Raw genomic sequence first — 17,587 nt, 5'->3', positions numbered from 1 at the left:
GGAACTGTGATCATCTTTAGAGGGAGAGGCGTTCTGATTTTGAGTATTCTCAGCTTTTTTACGCTGGTTTCTTCCCGTCATTGTAAATTTATCCTCCTGTCGTCTTTGAAATTACCAACTTTCAGATTAGGTCTCTTGAGTGGACGTCCAGGTTGTTAGTTCTCAGGGCCAGAGCAGCGGCGTTAAAACTGATGATGCTTTTCTGCCCAGGATTCTACTGTCGGGCTTCCTTCTTGTGTCCCTAGTAGGCGACTCTGCCTTCCTGGGGCTCCAAACCTCGGTCAGAAGGGGAACCGGTCCTGTTTACTCTGTGCCGAGCGCTGCCGCGTCCAGGTGCCAGCGGAACCGCTGCGCCGACCTCGAGAGTCGCCCTGGCGACTCGTGTGTTTCCACCACTGGGGGATCTTCTGCTCCGTGAGCGACCAGACTTTGTCTGAAAGTATGGCGTCCTCTAGTTCTCCGCGCCTTCCCTGAGAGCTGCAATCCCGGGATGTTAGCGATCGGCCATCTTGGATCGTTCTTCGATAATTCTACTTTTAATAATTAATCCTAAGAAATTATTTATAAAGATTTATATATAAGGATATTTAAAGTGGTTTTAAACTAGCAAAAAACAGAATAACCTAAAAGTTGGTTAATTTCTTATAGACACACAGCATGACCATTATGTTTTTAAAGAATTTTTAATAGCACAGAAAAAAATACAAAAAGTATGAGAAACAACAATACAGAGTATCATGAATGCTACAATTTCACTGCTTTTAAAACTCCTTTTTAAATGCGTAAAATATGCTATGCATGTATCCTACCAGACATACATGGCAACAGTGTTCACCTCTGGGGAACAGGAATGGGGTGGAGATGGGGGTTGCTTGTAGGAAGAATACACTTTTAAACTAGTCAACTTTTTGAAACCATGTATACCTATTACTTTTCAAGACAAAGGCGTGTTTTAAATATAGCAAAAAATTTAAGATTGGTTAGTAGCATTTCAGGTGTTTTTCCCCCTTTATACTTCATGTTTTCCGTATTTTCTGCCATAATCTTGAATTATCTTTAAGAAATAAATAAAAATTAGGTATGTAGCATAGAGAAAGAAGACGTAAAAACCAGGAGGATAGCACATTATCAGACTATTTACTAAGTGAAAGCCAGAGGAAAAATAGTATTTGTGCTTTAGTTCATAGGTTAAATTTGTTGAGGAACAAAACCATTGCCCAGTATTTTTCCTTGTGTGGAGAATCTTCATGGCACATTTTTTTGGATGAAGTATAGTTTACTGAGTTCATGATCCAAAAACCTTTTACCTCAAATGCTATAATGTGCTTCTTAAAATTATCTTTCCCTAGGTATTCTGACGTCCTACTTCTGTACCCTGTGTCACTGAGCTCATATGTCTCTCTCAGTGAAAAAGATAGGTTTACCGGGTGCGGTGGCTTAGCCTTTAATCCCTGCACTTTGGGAGGCCAAGGCAGGTGGATCACGAAATCAAGAGATTGAGACCATCCTGGCCATGGTGGAACTAATAATACAAAAATACTCTACTAAAAATACAAAAATTAGCCTAGTGTGGTAGCTTGCACCTGTGGTCCCAGCTACTCAGGAGGCTGAGGCTGAGGCTGAGGCAGAAGAATCGCTTGAACCCAAGAGGCAGAGGTTGCAGTGAGCCGAGATTGTGCCACTGCACTCCAGCCTGGCAACAGAGCAAGACTCCATCTCAAAATAATAATAATAATAAAATTTTTTAAAAAAAGATTCTTCATGTGTTGAAATATTTTAGCTAGTTGGGTGTGGTGGCTCATGCCTGTAATCCCAGCACTTTGGGAAGCTGAGGCAGGTGGATCACCTGAGGTTGGGTGTTCAAGACCAGCCTGACCAACCTGGTGAAACCCTGCCTCTACTAAAAATACAAAAATTAGCCAGGCGTAGAGGCAGGTGCCTGTAATCCCAGTTACTTGGTAGGCTAAGGCAGGAGAATTGCTTGAATCCAGGAAATGGAGGTTGCAGTGAGCTGAGATCGTGCCATTGCACTCCAGCTTGGGTGACAGAGTGAGACTCTGTCTCAAAAAAAAAATTTTTTTAAAGCTAAACTTGATATGGTTTTTATTTCAGGATGAATTTACAGGAATTGAACCCTTAAGTGAGGATGCCATTATCACAGGCTTCAGAAATGTAACAATTTGTCCTAATCCAGAAGACACTTGTGACTTTGCCAGAGCTGCTCATTTTGTATCTACTCCTTTTCATGAGATAATGTCCTTGAAGGATCTCCCTTCTGATCCTGAAAGACTGCTGGAGGAAGAGGATCTAGATGTAAAGACCTCTGAAGACCAGCAGACAGCTTGTGGCACTCTCTACAATCAGACTCTCAGCATCAAGAAACTGAGGTGATAAGGGATTTACAGGTCTTATAAACCAGATTGTTTGCTCACTCTTACTGTGTGTGCTTGTCAGTTACAGTAATCATTTATGAAGTTCTTACTGACTGCCAGGTACTGTGCTAAGTGCTTTACATGAAAGTAGGGCTGCCTCAGATAAAGTGTCAGTGGGATTTAGTGATTTGGACATGAGGGTTAAAAGTAAACTTTGATGGTGAATAAACTAGCAGTTCAAGAGGAGTATAGTACCATTGAGGAAAGTTGGCAAAGTATACATGATTAATAAAAAGGAGGCATTTAGTTTTTCTGTAACATTGAGTTTAAAATAGTGGTAGGATAAAATGTGTTAATTTTATTTATTTATTTATTGAGATGGAGTCTCACTCTGTTACCCAGGCTGGAGTGCAGTGGTGCAATCTTAGCTCACTGCAACCTCTGCCTCCCAGGTTCAAGCAATTCTCCTGTCTCAGCCTACAAAGTAGCAAGGATATAGGCACGTACCACTATGTCCGGCTTATTTTTATATTTTTAGTAGAGACGGTTTCACCATGTTGGCCAGGCCGGTCTCAAACTTCTGACCTCAGGTGATCCACTCGCCTCAACCTCTCAAAGTGCTGGGATTACAGGAGTGAGCGACTGTGCCCAGCCAGCTTATGTGAATTTTAAGTAGGCAACTAGAGATGTGTTTTTTTAAAAAGTATCTTTTGATACAGAGGTGAAAATGAATTATGGAATGGATGAGGGAATGGCTTACAGCCAGGGTCTGAGCTGTGTTTAAAGTCAGCTAATTTAAACTCATTCCAGTTTTAGAAATACTTTTTTTAATTTGTTGATTTTTGCTTTTAAAGTGACATTTTGAGAGGCCAGCTGCGTTGGCTCACATTTGTAATCCCGGCACTTTGGGAGGGTGAGCAAGGTGGATCACTTGAGACCAGGAATTTCAGACTAGCCTGGTCAACATGGTGAAACCCCATCTTTACAAAAAAAAAAAAAAATTTTTTTGAAACTTTTCCCTATCAGCTTTTAAGCACATTTGCTAGCATGTATTCACATTGCATGATTTGGGTTTCTCTTTTCTTTGCCTAACCTTTTTTTTTCTTTCTTTTTTTAATTTTTCTGGCTCATAGTAGAAAAGGTAGATGGTATCCAACCTTTTCTTACTGAAGAAAAGAAGTCCAGAGGAGGGATAAAGAGGAAGAAAATTAGTGTCAATGTTAGTGTTTCTCAATATAGAGTAGGTATTTACTACAGGTAAATAAAGCACAAATCCAGAAATGTATGCTGGACATGGCTTGTTCATCAGGTTTAGAGGAGGTTACCTAGATTTTGATTTGGAAAAACAATGGACTTGAAAAATGAGACTATTGCTGAATGCAGTGGCTCTTGCTTGTAATTCCAGCACTTTGGGAAGCTGAGGTTGCATGGTAGCACTCACTCAACTACCATTTCCTAGGTTCAGGTGATTCTCCCAGCTCAGCCTCCCAAGTAGTCCCAGCTATTAGCTTTTTTGTTTTACAACCTTTCAGCTACTCAGGAGGCTGAGGTAGGAGGATCACTTGAGCCCAGGAAATCAAGGCTGCAGTGCACTCCAGCCTGGGTGACAGAGTGAGATCCTGTCTCAAAGATAAAATGAAAAGTTTAAAAACATGAGACTATCAAATAAATTTATAACAAATTACAAATTATTTAAACCTAATTTTTATTAAGTTGTATTTAAAAATAAAAGTATAAAATTACAAAATTTAGACATTAAGGCCAGGTGTGGTGGCTCACTCCTGTAACCCCAGCACTCTGGGAGGCTGAGACTGGCAGATCACCTGAGGTCAGGAGTTCGAGACCAACCTGGTTAACATGGTGAAACCCTGTCTCTTCTAAAAATAGAAAAATTAGAAAGGCATAGTGGCGGGCGCCTGTAATCCCAGCTACTTGGGAGGCTGAGGCAGGAGAATCACTTGAACCTGGGAGATGGAGGTCACAGTGACCCAAGATCAAAATCATTGCACTCCAGGCTGGGCGACAAGAGCAAAACTTCATCTCAAAAAAAAAAAATTAAACATTAAGAATTTATGAAATTATAACAAAGTTGATATATATTGTTCCTATGAGAATTGACTTATTTGTGATTGTTTTAGCCCAATTATTGAAGATAGCCGTGAAGCCACACACTCCTCTGGCTTCTCTGGATCTTCTGCATCGGTTGCAAGCACCTCCTCCATTAAATGTCTTCAAATTCCTGAGAAACTAGAACTTACTAATGAGACTTCAGGTAAGATCATGCATACCACTGTATCCATACCTAGGGAACACTAGTTTATCTCAGCAAACGGAGCCGTATGTTTTTCTTACCTTCTCTTTTTGAGACAATGTCTCACTCTGTCACCCAAAATGGAGTGCAGTGGCACAGTCACAGCTCACTGCAGCCTAAACTCACTGGGCTCAGATGATCCTCCTACCTCAGCCTGTTGAGTAGCTGGGACCACAAATGTGCCACCACCATGTTTGGCAAATTTTTGTATTTTTTGTAGAGGCGAGGTTTTGCCATGTTGCCAGGTTGGTCTCAACGTCCTAGTCTCAAAGTACCTTCCCACCTCTGCCTCTCAGAGTGCTAAGATTATAGGTGGAGAATCTGTGCCCAGCCTGTATGTTTTTCTTTCCGAGAGAAGTTGCCATAAATTGTGAAATTTCTAGAATAGATTGTACAAACTGAACACAGTTTCATAAAGATCTGAGACAGATGAGTGTAATTAAATTAACAGTGCTGACTGTGTAATCTTGATTTTTTTCCTCTACCCTGTTAAAATATTCATTTTAAGCGTTAGGTTTTTTTGGTGATATCTTTTCACCTTTCCCTCCCACTGGCAGAAAACCCTATACAGTCACCCTGGTGTTCACAGTATCGTAGACAACTGCTGAAGTCCCTACCAGAGTTAAGTGACTCTGCAGAGCTTTTTATAGAAGACAGACCAATGCCTAAGTTGGAAATTGAGAAGGAAATTGAATTAGGTAAGTACCATTGAATGTATGTCCTCTGGAGTATGACAGTATACAAATAAGTGATTATTTGTACTTAAACTTGATGCTTGAGCACTGTAAATATCTCTAGATTGTATTTTTTAAAAAAGAAATACAGAGGGTAACACACTGACAACTTCATGTCCTAATAATAGGAATTATGTCTTCCCCTCTTAAAATTGTTTTTGTTGTTGTTTTGTTTTGTTTGAGACAGTCTTGCTCTTGTTGCCCAGTCTGGAGTGCAATGACATGGTCTCGGCTCACCGCAGCCTCTGCCTCCTGAGGTCAAGCAATACTCCTGCCTCAGCCTCTGGGGTAGCTAGAATTACAGATATCCACCACCACATGCTGCTAATTTTGTATTTTTTTTTAGTAGATACGGGGTTTCTCCATGTTGGTCAGGTTGGTCTTAAACTCCCAACCTCAGGTGATCCACATGCCCTGGATTCCCAAAATGCTAGGATTACAGATGTGAGCCACTGCGCCTGGCCGCAATTGTTAACAAATAATTTTTTAAAGTATTCTAGATGCTACAATATACCAGCGCCTCTATCCTTTCAGCCAGGAGGTAAAGGCTAAATGGCCTATGGTACTAGGCCATATATGTTCACAGTGATTTTTAAATAGAATCAAACCTTCTCAACAGGAAATGAAGATTATTGCATTAAACGAGAATACCTAATATGTGAAGATTACAAGTTATTCTGCGTGGCACCAAGAAACTCTGCAGAGTTAACCATAATAAAGGTGGGACTGATTCTTTGTAATTCCAGTTACTTTGTAAATAACAGGGATTGAAGGAATAACTGTCCTCATGGTACCATCAAATCTTTCTAATAATCTCTCTCAATATATCCCAAATATATTAAGTCTCCTTTCAGTTTCTTTTTTGGAGGAAATCTCTGCTGATACTTTCTTTCCTGCTCCAATCTGGACAAGCTATACATTAGCTTTTACACACACACACCACACACAGTCACCATGGAATTTCCACTTATCGTCCTAGATACTCACATTACCTTTTTCTTATATTGGATACCCAGTTTCTTTTTCTTTCTTTTTTCTTTCCTCTTCCCTCCCCTCCCCCTCCCCCCTTCCCTTCCTTTTCTGTTTTATTTCTTTTTTAAGAGGGTCTTACTCTGTTACCGAGGCTGGAGTACAGTGCCATGATCACGGCTCACTGCAGCCTTGACCTCCCAGGCTCAAGCAATCCTCCCACCTCAGCCTCTGAGACTATAGCTAGGACTATAGGTACATGCCACCACTCCCAGATAATTATTTTTTGTAGATACTGGGGCCTCTTTGTGTTGCCTAGGCTGATCTTGAATTCATGGCTCAAGTGATCTTCCCACCTTGGCCTCCCAAAAAACTGGGTACAGGCATCTGTCAAAATGCCTGTAACCAAATGGCATCTAACTTTGCTTCTGATTTTTTTTTTTTTTGCCATTCTGAGTCTCAAAGTTTTCTGTGAAGTTATTTTTCCCTCTTTCTGGATCCTTCTAGGATCTTAATCTTGTCCCCACTATTCTGAAATGTCACAGTTACATGCCTTGGTGTAAGTTTGTTGTCACTTAATTACTAGGCACTCAGTGGCCATTTCAATCTGTTAATTCCCTCAGTTCTGAGAAATTTTCTTTAATGGAAAAAAATTTTTCTCCCTCAGTTTTCTCTGTTCTCTTATTTTCTAATTCCTTTTGTTAGAGGTGCATATGGCACCTTTTGGATAGAACCTTTAAAAAATGTAACTCTTTTTCTCCTGTATTCTCTTTATTTTGTTACTTTATTTTCTGAGTAATTTATCAACTTAATATTTTTGGTCTTTTGACTAGGTTTTTATTTCTTTTGTCTATATTTAATTTTCAAGAGCTTTTTTTTTAAATTAGAATTTTCTCTGTAGCATTCTATTCTTCATTTCAAAGATAGAATATTCCCTATCTTTCTGAATTAATGATTTAAAATTTTTTTCTCCCTTCATGATCTGTTTGTACCTGTTTCTTTTTGTCTGTTTTGATCTCTTTCATTCTACAGGTTTTCTTCAAGTCTTTGGCTCTGTATTCATATTTAAGTATGGGACACTAAAAGCTAATTGAAAGTTCTGTGTATATGGAAAGACCTTGATAGCTGTGGACTTCAATGTAGTAGGATGATCTAGCTTGGCCATTTTATTGGAAAATCCCCCAATCTTCAGATCTTTTCTCTTGAGCTGATCAGAGAAGTCTTCTCTTCAGAAGAGACTTCTAATTTTCTGCCTGGAGCACATAAGCCTGGCTTCTAGCTTTCTGAAAGCTGAGGAAATTGGTCTGAAGAACGGAAGGGCAGGCAGGTGCATCTTAACATCTGATATATACACTTTTTCCTGTTTTTTTCCTGTTATTTTTACCTCACTGGTACCTAGTGCCCTCTAGTGCAGAGCCCTTCTGTTTTATACTCACTAGGGAATAAACTTCTGGTCTTGGAGAATAGGGGAGAGGTGGTTGCTGGGCTAGGCTATAAAGCAGAAGAGGGAAGCTGGAATCTACCTTCATGTTAAATGGGATTCAGTCACTCCTGTTTTAGCTCTACTCTCAGCCTCCCTTCCATGGGTAATTGGTGCTTCCAGTTATATAATATAGGGAAATAGCCTTGTAGTGTAAATGTAGCTCAGCTTTCTCCACTGCCAAAACCAGTTTTTATTCTAATTGGATTGTTTCCTCTTACTGTCTTTCCAGCTGATTCTCTTTCCAGAATTTGTTGTTGTTTCGTCCTTTATAGATTTATTCCTCTAAAAAACATCTATTTATTATTATCTATGTATCAGGACTGGAGGGAATGTGTTTCAACCTGCCAGCCATAACCATAGACTTTAATGGAACTTATTTTTAAAATATAATGTCTTACAGGTATCGTTTCAACCTGTCCCATGGGACTTTTATATCAACCACAAGTTAAAGGAACGTTTAAATGAGGCGTGTGATCATTTGTGCAGCTGTTATCAATATCAAGATGGCTGTATTGTTTGGCACCAGTATATTAACTCCTTCACCCTTCAGGTTTGCAATACTAAAAACATAATTTAAAGTTCTCAAGTAAAGAGATTTGTGCTCCATTTAGCAAAGGAATTTAGAACAAAATTTCTGTCAATCTTCTAAAAGTAGAGCATTCAATTATAAGTTAAAAGCATTGATCCTTTTCTCAAGTTATTTTGACTGAAGATCTCTTTATTTTCTTTTAACTTTTTTTGTCAGTTTTCAAGCATAAACAAAAGTAAAACGAATTGTACAATGAATTCCCATGAACTAGTCATCTATGATAATCTTTAGTTCATGGCCACTCTTGTTTACCTATACTACCCTCACTGGATTATTTTTAAAACCCAGACACAATATGTCATTTTATTCTTTGGTTTGTTCTTAAGGTTTGCTACAGATTTTGATGATAATATGAATTCTCTTAAAATGGTTGGAATGAGGGTATTTTAAAACATTTATCAAGTGCCTATTTTGGACCAGGCTCACTCTTGATGCCATTCATCATGATGTCATTAAATCCTTACAAAGAATCGTATGGGAGATCAAAGTATGTTAAAACTGGGAGTTAGAGTCAGTCTACAGAGGAGCCTGCGTTCCAGTAGAGAACAAGGAAGACTATAGTCCATCAGTTATCAAAGTATTGAGTATAACCACAGTCTGCCAAACTTGAGAAGTGAGTTTTCTATCATTCTATTTCCAGGAACTTCTCCAACACAGTGAATATATTACCCATGAAATAACAGTGTTGATTATTTATAACCTTTTGACAATAGTGGAGAAACTACACAAAGCAGAAATAGTCCATGGTGACTTGAGTCCAAGGAGTTTGATTCTCAGAAACAGGTTGGTCCTTTTCATTCTTACAATTCTATCAGCTTTCTCTGAAAACATGGATAGTTGACACTTTTTTTTTCTTATTTGAGGCAGGGTGTCACTCTATCACCTAGTTTGGAGTATTGTGGCATGATCTCGGCTTAATACAACCTCCGTCTCCCAGGTTCAAGCAGTTTTCCTGTATCAGCCTCACTTGAAGCTGGGACCACAGGTGTGCACCACCACACCTGGGTAATTTTTTGTATTTTTTTTTTTTTTTTTTTGTAGAGATGAGGTTTCACCATGTTGCCTGGGCTGGTCTCAAACTCCTTGCCTCAAGTAATCTGCTCACCTCAGCCTCCCGAAGTGCTGGGATTATAGGTGTGAACCACCATCCTGGCATTGCCTGTTTTAAAGCCTTTTGATAAACGCCATATCAAGGAACACAGAGCAGGAAATAAGAAATGAATCCTAAATACTAAGGATTGAGAAAATATAGATAACATTCAGGCATTAACTAGGCAAATACAGTTTAACATATTCGCTTTGTGAAAAGGACTAGAAGACCACTACATTCTTTTAGTGATCATTGATGTTATAGTACTTGAGTAAAAGCAGCCTGGTTTAAAGATGCTTTGTCAGCTGGGCAAGGTGGGTCATGCTTGTAATCCTAGCACTTTGGGAGGCTGAGACAGACAGATCGAGGTCAGGAGTTTGAGACCAGTTTGGCCAACATGGCAAAACTCTGTCTCTACTAAAAGTACGAAAATTAGCTGGGCATGGTGGCGGGCACCCGTGATCCCAACTGTTTGGGAGGCTGAGGCAGTAGAATTGCTTGAACCTGGGAGGTGTACATTGCAATGAGCTGAGATCGCCCAATTGCACTCCAGCCTGGGCGATAAGAGTAAGATTCCATCTCAAAAAAAAAAAAAAAGATGCTTTGTCTGCTCCACCCATGTCTTGGGTGAGGTGTTAAGTTTGTTTCTGAGGCCACTGATATACACTAATAGCTGGACGCTGGACTTATTCTCTACATTTCTTCTGAATACTTAATCTGTAAGAAGAGATTGAATTCAGCTCTAAATTACAGTTGGCATGGAAATTTAAAGACCCCTCAAGGTATTCCTGTGATTGTAACCAAAAGAACTAGAGAATCCTACCTTCTCTGTGAGATAGCAGTCAAAGGCTTTCCCAGACATAATAGCAGCATTTCTCATCCAGGGCACCAAAGGTATTTTGGATGAAACAATTCTTTGTGCAGGTATGTTCCAAGCAATGCAGAATGTTTTATATTCCTGTTCCCCTAGCCACCCAATTTTTAATGTGCAAGTAACAATCCCCTAAGTTGTCACAACCAAAAATTCCCCCAAATTTCCAAATATGAGAACCCCTGGTATATTTTCACTCTACTTCACAACATTAAAATGACAGTGCTGATATACCTGGGGCTATGGAAATTGGAAGCAGAGGTATTTTCTAAGCCTTTTAGAATTGGAAATTTGTGGTCTATGGAATATGATGGCCCTTTTCTCAGCCACCAGACACTCCAGGAAGTACATAGCTTCAAAGAGACAGTGCTTTTTACTTTTTCACTATTTATCAAATTTGATCAGAAATTTCACATCGATTCATAAGGAATTAAAAGCCAGAAAGGGACCAGGCATATGGTGGCTCACACCTGTAATCCCAGCATTTTGGGAGGCTGAGACAGGTGAATCACCTGAGGTCGTGAGTTTGAGACCAGCCTGACCAGTATGGAAAAACCCCATCTCTACTAAAAATTCAAAATTAGCTGGGCATAGTGGCACATGCCTGTAATCCCAGGATTCGGGAGGCTGAGGCAGGAGAATTGCTTGAATCCAGGAGGAGGAGGTTGTGGTGAGCTGAAATTGTGCCATTGCATTCCAGCCTGGGCAACAAGAGCGAATTCCATCTCAAAAAAAAAAAAAGGCCAGAAAGGGCTGGACATAGTGGCTCACATCTGCAATCCCAGCACTTTGGGAGGCAAAGACAGGACTATCTCTTGAGGGAGTTCAAGACCAGCCTAGTCAATATAGCAAGACTTTGTCTCTACAAAAATAAAACTAAAGCCAGAGAGAACCTTTTGAAATTGCTTAGTTTAGTTGCTTACCTTAGTTTCTACGTATTTGTTGAGGAAAATGAGATCCAAAAAATGGAATGTCCTACCCAAAGTAAAAGTGAGTTAGTAGCTGATTAGAGGGCTAGGAGACCTTCATGCATGCTTCTTTTGATTAATCTATGAAACATTTTTTCCTGTGTCTCCCAAGTTATATAGATATTTTACAATTACACTGGCACAAAGACTCACATCTGTAATCCCAGCACTTTGGGAGACCAAGGCAGATCACTTGAGCCTAGGAGTTAAGACCAGCCTGGGCAATGTAGTGAGACCTCATCTCTACAAAAAATTAAGAAATTAGCCAAGTGTGGTGGTGCATGCCTGTAGTCCCAGCTACTCAGGAGGCTAAGGTGGGAGGATCGCTTAACCCAGGAGGCAGACTGCAGTAAGCCAAGATCATGCCACTGTACTCCGCCCTCAGTAACAGAATGTGACCTTGTCTGAGAAACAAAACATGGCCAGGCACGGAGGCTCATGCCTATATATCTGGCACTTTGGGAGGCCAAGGTGGGTGGATCACGAAGTCAGGAGTTCAATACCATCCTGGCCAACATGGTGAAACCCCGTCTCTACTAAACAAAGCAAAAATTAGCTGGGCATGGTGGCTCATGCCTGTAATCCCAGCTACTTGGGAGGCTAAGGTAAGAGAATTGCTTGAATTGGGACCTGGGAGGTAGAGGTTGCAGTGAGCCAAGATCACGCCATTGCACTCCAGCCTGGGCTACAGAGTGGGACTCCATCTTAAAAAAAAAAAAAAAAGGCACACACATATATTATAATATATATATTTTTTAAATTATAGTATAGTTTTATCATGGCCAAAAACGGTTGGATCTTATACTAAAGAAAAATGGGAGAAACTGTCAATTTTAAAGTAAAATACATAGATCATTCTGTGCTGTGGAGTTATTAATTGGAGTAGTTAAACCCTGTATTTAGGAATATAGAAACTGCATCAATGTCAGGAGTTTGAGAAAACTAATTGAGAAAAACTGAGACAAAAGTAGCACATGAAAACCCACTCTTTTCATTTATAAACAGTTCCTATAGAGAACAGCTTTATTACATAGGATAGATAAACCCAAGGAAAATAGAATTGATCAATAATTAATTAGTATTATGAAGTTTTTTTTTAGGAAGTAAGAATTGGAATTACAAATAGGAGTAAGATAAAATATGGTGTTTTACAGGAAATTTTACAATACAGATCAGACTTTGTAAAACAGACTTGTATTGTTTTCCATTAAACTCTAGAAGGAAGAATCTGAACAAAACTTGGAAAGCTTATCTAGTAAACAAGAAAGGCTATGACACTTATAAAAGTTTAATTTCCTCCATTATAATTCCTGTCTGTGTATAAATTGTTGCAATTGTATGTGTTAATGTGTACAGTACAGGGAAAAAGCATGTACTCTCCTTCCATACTTACTTTATATAATATGGAAGCCTGATAAATGTTTAATGTTGGCCATGCACCATGATTGAAATATAATGTGGCACCAAACTGGTGACATTCCTTCCCTGTTGAGTGGACGCTGCCTCTGCTGAGTATTACCGGTGCATTTTCAAAATTAACCACTGGAGGGAGCTATTGGCATAGCTAAGATGTACCTGCGGTACTTGTTTTTTTTTTTTTTTAAAAAGACCAGCTATGCAGCTTCTTTCATGGCCTGTTTTTATTATCTCCTCTTAAATCTGGGCTCAGAATCCATGATCCCTATGATTGTAACAAGAACAATCAAGCTTTGAAGATAGTGGACTTTTCCTACAGTGTTGACCTTAGGGTGCAACTAGATGTTTTCACCCTCAGTGGCTTTCGGACTGTACAGATCCTGGAAGGACAAAAGATCCTGGCTAACTGTTCTTCTCCCTACCAGGTAAGTGTAAAACAAGCCTGAGCAAATATGGAGAGGGTTACTTAATCTCTTTATTACCTAGACAAGCTAAAAAAGCTAGTGTTTACTGATACTGACTCTCCTAGAATAGATGACCTAGTTTTCAAATATCACCAAGTCAAGCAAAATGTAACATTTTTGTGTTACAGCACTGAAGAATATACACATACACGTGCAAACACATGACTAAGTAACCTAAGTGCCAGGGCAGTTCCTACTGCTCACCACCCTTGTGATCTTTTATAAGTCATATTCTATGATCTTCTCTGCAAAATAGGGATAACAGTCTCTGCTATGTGTTTGCCAGAATTGTTGTGAGGAGTAAATGAAGTAATGTGTTTAAAGAGGACATTAGTGCAAATGTAAAGTCTTTTGTATGGTGGCATTATATGCAGAAATTCCTTCTAACTCAGCTTGAGACACAAGACATTTGCTGATTGAATAGTAGTATGAACCTGAAATAATTGTGTGGACTCCGTTTAGATCACAGCTGGAGTTCTTGCAAACGCAGTAGGTCTACAAATTTGAATGTGATAGTCCAAATATTTCACCTTTTGTTATTAGAGTTGGCTCTATTTATCACTTCTTTGGAGAGCTTCTCTGTTTACTCTAAGGGTAAGGAACAGTCTACTAAAATTATGTCCTAAAATATACTTAATTAAGTACTGTAATACCTTTCAACTTCCTACCAAAATAAGCTGCCATGGTAGAGACAGAGAATTATTTTAGCTGATGGTGCTTTTTGTGATTTCAGGTAGACCTGTTTGGTATAGCAGATTTAGCACATTTACTATTGTTCAAGGAACACCTACAGGTCTTCTGGGATGGGTCCTTCTGGAAACTTAGCCAAAATATTTCTGAGTAAGTATTTGTGAATTTCAGGCTCTCTGCCTGTCCCAATAGTTTTCTTTCTCTTGGGTGCAGTCTCTGCTTTGGCAGCCTTAATTTTTTCATCCAAATGCCATGATTTTAGTAGTTTCAGCCAGCTTTCGTTAGAATATCAGCAGAGCATCTAGTGCAGGATAAAGGAACTGCTTGTTAAAAATAAGACTCAAAACTATACAGACATCAAGACATCATTCTGAAACTAGCTGTATCTTACAGACTATAGATATAGTATGGAAACTTCTCTGTTTAGATATGTGAACAGAAACAATTCATGAGAATAATTTTCTAATGAATTGGTATTAGCCTTAAATTCCTTTTTAATAGTGATTATTACCAGAAGTTAATAAGCATCTCTTGAAAAGACTTATATTTCCAAACTATATGCTAATTTTAGGCTATTATTTATTTAATAAGTTGGTAGAACCAAACGAGAGAACTGAATCTCCTGGTAAAGAAGTAAATGATCTCTTAATAAGAGCTGTTTGGTCTCAGAACCTTTCTACTTCCTCAAGCCTGCTCATAGAACTTACTAAGTCAGCTGGGTATGGTGGCTCACACCTGTAACCCCATTACTTTGGGAGGCTGAGGTCGGCAGATCACCTGAGGTCAGGAGTTTGAGACCAGCCTAGCCAACATGGTGAAACCCCATCTATACTAAAAATACAAGAAAATTAGCGGGGCACACGCCTGTAATCCTAGCTGCTTGGGAAGCTGAGGCATGAGAATCACTTGAACCCAGGAAGCAGAGGTTGCAGTGAGCTGAGATCACATCACTGCACTCCAGCCTTGGTGACAGAGTGAGACTCCATTTCAGAACACACACACACACACACACACACACACACACACACACACACCCTACCTTAATAAGTATGTTCCACTTTAGATTATCTTAGCAAATAACTTCCCAGCATAAGTTTGCCAGTCTGTCACTTATTTTTATATTCTTAAGTTTAAAAAAAAATCATTGTTGAAGACTTAATGCCTCTTCTCCTTTTTCCTCTTTGAATAATTGAATTGTATTTTCCTTTTTATTTAGTTCAGAACTTGGCCAGTGTTGTCTCTTACATGTACTTTTAAAATAGGCTTGAAATACAGTGTAAGACATATAGGATAGATACAGGCATGTCCACTTGGCTATCGTCCAGGCAGATCTGACTAACACAAGCAGAAACAAGTGGGGTCACTTGGGGTTTCCTAACTGTCCTGCCTTATATAGTAAGAGAAGTTTCTCTGATCAAAAGAAAATAATAATAAGCAAAGGTACAGACATATTAAGCAGTAGTTACTGTAGCTAAGCTTAGGATTCTCAGAGAATTGTAAAGATGATCAACTACTGGGGTGGGAGGAAGGAGCTGTAGTCTTTTTAATGACCTAGAGTCTGTGAAAGTTAGAGGAAATAAAATTTCTTTTTCTTCTATTTGTAGAAGAAAAGTGCTATGTATTAGTACACAGAGGAAATTTATAGATTGGGATGAGAGAACTTCTTTCCCTTTATGTGCATTATATCTTGGTGTTTCCAACTATGGTAGCCCTTTTTTGTAGTTCTTTCCTGGGCTTTCAAAGGACTATCTGAATGATCTCTAACCCTAGAGTTCTAGGGATTACCTTAAACTATTTTGGTGCATAAATGTACCACTGAGTTAAAGAAAAAAGGAATTATAATTTTCATATGCCTAATCTTGATGGAAATCGTTTTATATATTTTTAGGCTAAAAGATGGTGAATTGTGGAATAAATTCTTTGTGCGGATTCTGAATGTCAATGATGAGGCCACAGTGTCTGTTCTGAGGGAGCTTGCAGCAGAAATGAATGGGGTTTTTGACACCACTTTCCAAAGTCACCTGAACAAAGCCCTATGGAAGGTAGGGAAGTTAACTAGTCCTGGGGCTTTGCTCTCTCAGTGTGAGCTAGGCAATCACCTCTCATAAATTCCTGCCTCAGAGCAATGGTTGCATTCTGAAACACTGAAACTGTATATGCTGTAATTTAATTTGGGACAAATTTAGATGTGCTACCAATGCTTTTCTACTTTTCGGTAGAGGTGTATTTCGAAGTAACTGATATTTTTTACATAGCAATATGCTTACTCATGGCTTTGTCTAACTTTTAAAAAGAACTGTTTTATTCTAAACAGGCTCATTACAAATGGTTACCTTGTTATTTAACCCATTTGTCTACTTTTCCCTGTACTTTTCATTTGTAATTTGTAAAATGTTCTCTCATGATCACCATGTATTTTGTAAATAATAAAATAGTATCTGTCAAATTTGTGCTTCTAACATGTCACGTACTTTTTGCAAACTAAAATAATAAATGGCTTAATTTTGCAGAGAGGACCTGTTTTGCCCTGGAAATTAATATATCCTAGACTTAGAACTGTTATGAGAGGATAATAACGAGACAGAGTAGCCAACTATTTCTTAAGGTGTGTCTGACCTTTGAATAAATGGTCTAGACTGAAAAGAAGGTAAGATGATATGCATAAGACCAAATTTCCTTAAATTTCAAGTGGCATGATTGTATTTATGGCTTATGTTTTAATGTTTTCACTTTTTTTGGAGACAGGGTCTCCTCTGTTCCCCAGGCTATCCAGCCTTGACTTCCCAGGCTCTGGCAATTCTCTCACCTCAACCTTCCAAGTATGCCTGGAAGTACAGGCACATGCCACCACACCTGGCTTATTTTTTTGTATTTTTGTAAAAATGGGACTTTACCACTTTGCCCAGGTTGGTCTTGAACTCCTGGGCTCAAGTTATCTGCCCACCTCAGCCTCCCAAAGTGCTGGGATTACCCAGCCCTAATGATTTCACTTTTATCCACCAAGCTCCTTGGTCTATTTATATAATCTAGTGGCACTGCTACTGGGTCTCTTGCTTAGGAATGTGACTGTTAGAAAGTAAAAGCAAACATGTTGAACAGGGTTTAGCAACCTTTCAGAAATGGAATAATCACCATTCTATTACATGCAGAATGACTTGAGGGGGGCAAGGGTCAGTGAAGGAATACAAGGAAATTTTGTTTGAAAGATTTGAGGAAGCAGGAGGTCAAATAAAAAGATAACTTTGAAGCATGAAATAATTTGGGAAAGAATAGGCTTAGAAAAAGTTGGACTTCCAAAGAGAAGCATGAATTACATACACCTGGCCTCAAGGATAGGAAAGAAAATTGGTAGAAAAAGGCAATGAAAATTATTCAGTTATTAGCTGGGCACCATGACTCACACCTGTAGTCCCAGCACTTTGGGAGGCCAAGGAGGGAGATTCAAATGAGGCCAGGAGTTTGAGAGCTTCCTGGGTGACAAAGTGAGCCCCATCTCTACAAAATAAATATAAATTAGTTGGGTGCAGTGCCACATGCCTGTAGTCCTAGCTACTTTGGAATCTGAAGCAAAAGGATTGCTTGAGCCTGGGAGTTCAAGGTTTAGTGAGCTATGATTGCACCACTGCACGA

At 39.1% G+C, this 17,587-nt stretch overlaps 1 protein-coding gene across 2 annotated transcripts in view; it reads left to right on the top strand.

The window, feature by feature from the left end:
- BUB1B (BUB1 mitotic checkpoint serine/threonine kinase B) overlaps positions 1 to 16,667 on the top strand; it is a 69,504-nt gene extending 52,837 nt beyond the window's left edge. The window contains exons 15-24 of one of the 2 annotated variants that reach the window (XM_035259856.3): positions 2,113 to 2,387; positions 4,511 to 4,644; positions 5,241 to 5,381; positions 6,037 to 6,137; positions 8,270 to 8,419; positions 9,099 to 9,241; positions 13,057 to 13,228; positions 14,001 to 14,107; positions 15,846 to 15,999; positions 16,468 to 16,667. In XM_035259856.3, coding sequence (XP_035115747.2) covers positions 2,113 to 2,387; positions 4,511 to 4,644; positions 5,241 to 5,381; positions 6,037 to 6,137; positions 8,270 to 8,419; positions 9,099 to 9,241; positions 13,057 to 13,228; positions 14,001 to 14,107; positions 15,846 to 15,999; positions 16,468 to 16,530 — 1,440 coding nt within the window. In that variant the 3' untranslated portion in view covers positions 16,531 to 16,667. Of the gene's footprint in view, positions 1 to 2,112; positions 2,388 to 4,510; positions 4,645 to 5,240; positions 5,382 to 6,036; positions 6,138 to 8,269; positions 8,420 to 9,098; positions 9,242 to 13,056; positions 13,229 to 14,000; positions 14,108 to 15,845; positions 16,404 to 16,467 lie in introns of those variants that run through there. The other variant, XM_002753599.7, reaches the window with a different exon arrangement.
- The last annotated feature ends 920 nt before the right edge of the window (positions 16,668 to 17,587 follow it).

This window comes from Callithrix jacchus, chromosome 8 (assembly GCF_049354715.1).
Source record: "Callithrix jacchus isolate 240 chromosome 8, calJac240_pri, whole genome shotgun sequence".
In the NCBI taxonomy this organism is placed as follows: domain Eukaryota; kingdom Metazoa; phylum Chordata; class Mammalia; order Primates; family Cebidae; genus Callithrix; species Callithrix jacchus.
This window is presented reverse-complemented; position numbering and strand designations above follow the sequence as displayed.